General features: G+C 59.2%; 1 protein-coding gene across 1 annotated transcript in view; it reads left to right on the forward strand.

Annotated features, from left to right (window-relative positions):
* Positions 1–5,370, forward strand: part of STAT3 (signal transducer and activator of transcription 3 (acute-phase response factor)) — an 8,647-nt gene that overhangs the window by 1,794 nt on the left and 1,483 nt on the right. Inside the window, 17 exon segments of the mRNA XM_009895822.1 lie at positions 360–510; positions 595–676; positions 1,099–1,193; positions 1,393–1,544; positions 1,983–2,141; positions 2,247–2,339; positions 3,151–3,210; positions 3,438–3,467; positions 3,609–3,702; positions 3,787–3,834; positions 4,097–4,180; positions 4,276–4,374; positions 4,516–4,651; positions 4,769–4,821; positions 4,910–5,004; positions 5,329–5,367; positions 5,369–5,370. The exon segment at positions 5,369–5,370 is cut by the window's right edge and continues 93 nt beyond it. Coding sequence (XP_009894124.1) covers positions 360–510; positions 595–676; positions 1,099–1,193; positions 1,393–1,544; positions 1,983–2,141; positions 2,247–2,339; positions 3,151–3,210; positions 3,438–3,467; positions 3,609–3,702; positions 3,787–3,834; positions 4,097–4,180; positions 4,276–4,374; positions 4,516–4,651; positions 4,769–4,821; positions 4,910–5,004; positions 5,329–5,367; positions 5,369–5,370 — 1,472 coding nt within the window.

The raw sequence follows: 5,370 nt of genomic DNA on the forward strand, positions 1-5,370 counted from the left end.
GCAGCGCTGCGCGGGTACGCGGTGCTGTAGGGAAGCTGCAGTCCGAAGCTCCCCACTTGCTTCCTTCAGTAGCGAAAGCCACTTTGCGCTGAGGGAAGGTCCAGCTGCGGTGGCTGATAACTTCTGCTCTGTGGGCAGCAGCTGCTTCCCGCCAGGACGCAGCCCGGGAGCTCTCTGCCGGGGGTGGCTGTTAGCTTTGGTGCGCATCCGTCTCTCCTCCTGCCCCTTGTGTGGGCTGCGCTGTGTGCCGTGCGCCGTGCTGTGCAGCCCTGGAGCTAACGCTGCAAGCGAGCAGCCAGCCGCGCTGGCTTTTGTTAGGGGGTGAAGACCCTTCCCGCAAAACCTGCTCAGGCTGGGAGGGGAGCGTTCCTGGGTCGCGGCCCGGATCTGATGCCCTCCTTGTCCCCTCTGCAGCAAGGGGGACAGGCAACGCATCCGACAGCAGCTGTAGTGACAGAAAAGCAGCAGATGCTGGAGCAGCATCTGCAGGACGTGAGGAAGAGAGTGCAGGTATGTGTGCTGCCTAAGCACCTTCTTCTTTTCCCACCGTGGTGATTTAGTGCTTTGAATAAATCCCCATCTCTTGCCTTGCAGGATCTGGAGCAGAAGATGAAAGTGGTGGAGAATCTACAGGATGACTTTGATTTTAACTACAAGACTTTGAAAAGCCAAGGAGGTAATGGAAGCTCATTAGCATCTGGCAAACCAAAGTGTGTTGCTGCAAGGAAGCTTGCTGGGGGGCACGTTCCAGCTCCCGGTGCCTCCTCGCCAAGCATGAAGGGTGGCTTAGGCTGAGGGCATTTGCATGGCAATTGGAGGAACCTTGTCTTTTGTTTCTGCCACCGACGCTGCCTCCAGGGAGTTGAACCAGAACTCTGCCTGTGAGGTAGTTCACCGCAGCACTGTGGAGGTGATAGTGCTGCTGTGGGTGCAGGAAAGCTGGCAGGGTGCTTAAAAGCTGTGTGAGATCGCTGCTTAAATGTACCAGCTTTCTAGGGTGCCTGCTCCTTTGCAGTGGAAGTCTTTCGTTGGTGTGACGCTTGGGAGGGTGGGAGGAGTCCATGTGCTTGGCTGAAGCTTTCTCACCTCTCTGCACAGACATGCAGGATCTGAATGGAAACAATCAGTCGGTGACCCGGCAGAAAATGCAGCAGCTGGAACAGATGCTCACGGCGCTGGACCAAATGCGGAGGGTATGTCGTGCAGTTGGCCCTCCAGATCCCCCGGGGGGGCAGCGGTGCCCTTTTCCTGGGGTATGAGTTTGGTGTTCCTGCGTGGCCAGAACTGAGAGCAGCACTGGAAATGCAGCCCTGGGCGACTTCTTCCTTGTCTGTGGAGGTGAAACTTGCAGATCTCGGAGGGTGTTGAAGGTTCTGCTTTCTTTTTTGACAGGGTATTGTGAGCGAGCTGGCTGGACTGCTGTCAGCCATGGAGTATGTGCAGAAGATGCTGGCAGATGAGGAATTGGCAGACTGGAAGAGACGGCAGCAGATCGCCTGCATTGGTGGCCCACCGAATATCTGCTTAGACCGGCTCGAGAACTGGTAGGAGCTGGCTGGGAGTTGCATCAGTCCTTAGGGAGATGGCATTCGAATACCTCCAGTGGAAATGAGCTCTTTGCCTCTGGAAATATCCTTGTAAAATGGCTTCTGATGCCTGCAAGCATAAATGTAATACACTAGTCAGACCGATCCTCGACAGTGGGCTCCAGTGCTGGAATGGTTAGCCCCAGGCCTGTGGGATTTTAAGGCTGCTGTGAGACGTTTCTGGTCCTGGTGTGTCTCTGCAGAACTTGGGGTGCAGGTTTCTTTTGTAATGCATGGCCTGGAAAAATGCACGGGGTCAGGAGACGTGTTCTGTTCCCTGATCGTTTGGTATGGAGTGTCCTCTCTCGCACAAGGGAGGGAAGAGGAGGGCTCTGGGGCTGGGAGCAGGCAGGGCTGGGCAGCCAGAGCTAACGCTGCTTCTTCCCGCTCCCCTAGGATAACCTCTCTCGCCGAATCACAGCTACAGACCCGGCAGCAGATCAAGAAGTTGGAAGAACTGCAGCAGAAAGTGTCCTACAAGGGTGACCCGATTGTCCAACACCGGCCCATGCTGGAGGAGCGGATTGTGGAGCTGTTCAGGAACCTGATGAAAAGGTGCTGCGGGGGGAGCGGTGGGCAGTCCCCGGGCACAGGCAGTGGGTTCAGGGGTGCTGGGCCAGGCCTAAGGTGTGACTGTGGTTCTTGCGCCTTCCCCTGCAGCGCTTTCGTCGTGGAGAGGCAGCCCTGCATGCCCATGCACCCCGACCGGCCCCTGGTCATCAAAACCGGCGTGCAGTTCACCACCAAAGTCAGGTGGGTGTCGCTGGCCCCGGCGGTCCCGCTGCGGTACGGGCGAGGGACAGGAGCTGTGCGGGGGAAAGCAAGGCAGGATCTCTCTCTGAAGGAGATGCTGGTGCGGGCGCAGCCTCCAGCTTGCCCGGGGAGCCCTGGCCCTGGGAGGGAATGAATCCCAGCGTGCTGGTGCTGCGGGAGTACCGCCTGCGTGACTCAGTGCAGGGATGGCGGCTGCTGGCTGGGGCTCTGCCGCGTTCCTGGAGGCAGCAGGGATTCTGGTAAATCCCGCTGCGGGGGCGGGCAGCAGGAAGCGTCAGTGTGTCCCTGGCCAGCTGCCTCTCAGCTGGCCTGTGTTCCCTGCCAGCCTCCACCGAGAGCGGCTGCTCCGACACCAGGCTCTGCCTGGAGCTTCTTCGCCACCTCCCAGCTGTGCCCCCGTCGCCCCCTTGGCATGTGGCAGCATCTGGCCACAGAGCAGCGGGGAGGGTGTTTGGTCAGAGCAGATGCTTGCCTGGTGTGGGCAGTCAGCAGCCAAACGAGCCCTCCTTGGGGGGCTCAGCGAAGTGTCAGCACCTCCACGGCCCTGGGGACAGGGGTCAGGGCTGACATGTCACAGGCCTGCATGCGGACGGGCTCGGGGATGCCGGAGGAGCTGTGTAATGCCGTGTCCCTGTGAACTTTGGCGTGAACGGAGGTGCCGCCTGCGGGGGGATGCGCACGGTGCTGCTCTCCATCCAGCTGTTCTGCAGTCTGTGCAGATGCTGTGTTGAACTGGAGTTGTTTGTGTGTGAAGGATCGCGCTCACACTGTGTCTGCTGACTCTTTGCAGGTTGTTGGTCAAGTTTCCGGAGCTGAACTATCAGCTGAAAATTAAAGTCTGCATTGACAAGTGAGTCCCGTGCTCTGATCCTGGCGGCACTGGGGGGGGGGGCTGGAGTGGGACTTGTTCCCGCCGCCGTTGGAGGATGTGGGGTGGTGCTGGGTCCCAAGGGTTTGTTCCCGCGTCGGGGGGACAATCTGTGGGGCTCGATGTTGTGATGCAGCCAGCCCCACACACCAGTGGGTCTGTGTCAGGGTGGGAATGCCATGACCAGGTGTCTCTCTCCCCTTTCCTAGGGACTCTGGGGACGTTGCAGCACTTCGGGGGTAAGTGCAATGGTGGTTGGGTTTTTTCGGCTTTTTTTCTCCCCGCTTTTCTCACTTCTGCTTTTGATCCTGGCAAACGTCCTGCTGCGTGTTTGCTCTGAGGGGACCCTGTCAGCCACGTTCTGTCTTTCCTCTTTCAAGGTCCCGGAAGTTTAACATCCTGGGGACAAACACCAAGGTCATGAACATGGAGGAGTCGAACAACGGCAGCCTCTCAGCAGAGTTCAAGCACCTGGTAGGTACCACGAGCTCTCGGGCTGCTCCTGCTGAGACCATTTGGTGTTGCAGTGTTGCTTCAGCCTGTTCCTTCTCTCCACAGACCCTGCGGGAGCAGCGCTGTGGAAACGGAGGCAGAGCCAACTGCGATGTAAGTGCTGGGGGGGCCCTGGTGTAAGAGCCCTTTGCCGGCAGCTCTGCTGGCTGTCTCACTCCATCTCGCGGCTGAGCCACGAGGAGAAGCGGGAGCCCTGTCCCCAGAGGGGCTGTCCGCAGGCACCTTCTGGCACGTTGGCAGCTGCCAGACCAGCCCTGTCTGTCCAAACCTGAGCAGCAGTGTTGGGCCCGATGGCTGTGTGTCAGGCCAAGGGCAGGTATCTCCTGTATGCTCATTGTGTCCTCTTCCACCCTAGGCCTCGCTGATAGTCACCGAGGAGCTGCACCTCATCACCTTCGAGACAGAGGTGTATCACCAGGGGCTGAAGATCGACCTGGAGGTGAGCTGTGGGTTTCTGCCTCTCGCTGCCGTGGGCCTGGGTGCAGAGGAGCCCTGGGAGATGTCCCAGCCTGTGGTGACATCCTGTCTTTGCAGACCCACTCGCTGCCTGTGGTGGTCATCTCCAACATCTGCCAGATGCCCAATGCCTGGGCGTCCATCCTGTGGTACAACATGCTGACCAACAACCCCAAGGTACGGCTTTGGGACCGGGGTGTCCCGGCAGGCAGGCTGTAGGCAGGAGAGGGAAGCTGTGGCCTGGGAGCAGGACTGAGGCTCGACCTGGCTCTGCTTCTGTCCCATGTCCTGCTCAGGGCTGTGTTTTCCCTTGTACAGAACGTGAACTTCTTCACCAAGCCCCCCATCGGGACCTGGGACCAGGTGGCAGAGGTGCTGAGCTGGCAGTTCTCCTCCACCACGAAGCGCGGCCTCAGCATCGAGCAGCTGACAACGCTGGCAGAAAAACTTCTAGGTACCGCGGTCTGGGTGTCCTGCCCGTCCCTGCTGTCCCTCACGGTGCTCCCTGGAAACGGTGACTTTGGAAGAACAGCTCAATCTAAATGTTGATGCTCCTGTTCTTCTCTGCCAGGGCCAGGTGTGAATTACTCCGGCTGTCAGATCACCTGGGCCAAGTTCTGCAAGGTATAACTCCCTCTCGTCCCTGAGCACCTTCCCTTGGCTGTTCCTTTCCTCTGAGCTGTGCTCACGGCCTCTCTGCTCTCGTTCTCAGGAGAACATGGCTGGCAAAGGCTTCTCTTTCTGGGTCTGGCTGGACAACATCATTGACTTGGTGAAAAAGTACATCCTGGCGCTCTGGAATGAAGGGTGAGCCTCTGCCAGGGTCAGTCCGGAGACCCTGGGTTGGGCTGGGCCGTGGGAGGGGTCCCGTGAGTCCTGTCCTGGTGGGGTGGGGTGCCTTCTCCTGGTGCGGGTGGGCGCTCCCAGGATGCCTTTTCTGTCCCGGCCCTGTTGGCTGGTTCAGAGTGAAAACCCGTCTGGGAATTGTTAAAATGTCAGTGGCTCCGCCAGCGGCCGGGCCAGGTCCTGCTGCTGCCTGATGCTGTGCAGAGAGCTGGCAGAGTTCGTGTCCTGGAGTAGCCACCCCGGTGTCCTGACCCACCCTTGCTCTCCTCGCTTCCTGACGCACAGGTACATCATGGGGTTCATCAGCAAGGAGCGGGAGCGAGCCAT

The sequence above is a fragment of the Charadrius vociferus genome, unplaced genomic scaffold (genome assembly GCF_000708025.1).
Source record: "Charadrius vociferus isolate BGI_N301 unplaced genomic scaffold, ASM70802v2 scaffold2552, whole genome shotgun sequence".
Taxonomy (NCBI): domain Eukaryota; kingdom Metazoa; phylum Chordata; class Aves; order Charadriiformes; family Charadriidae; genus Charadrius; species Charadrius vociferus.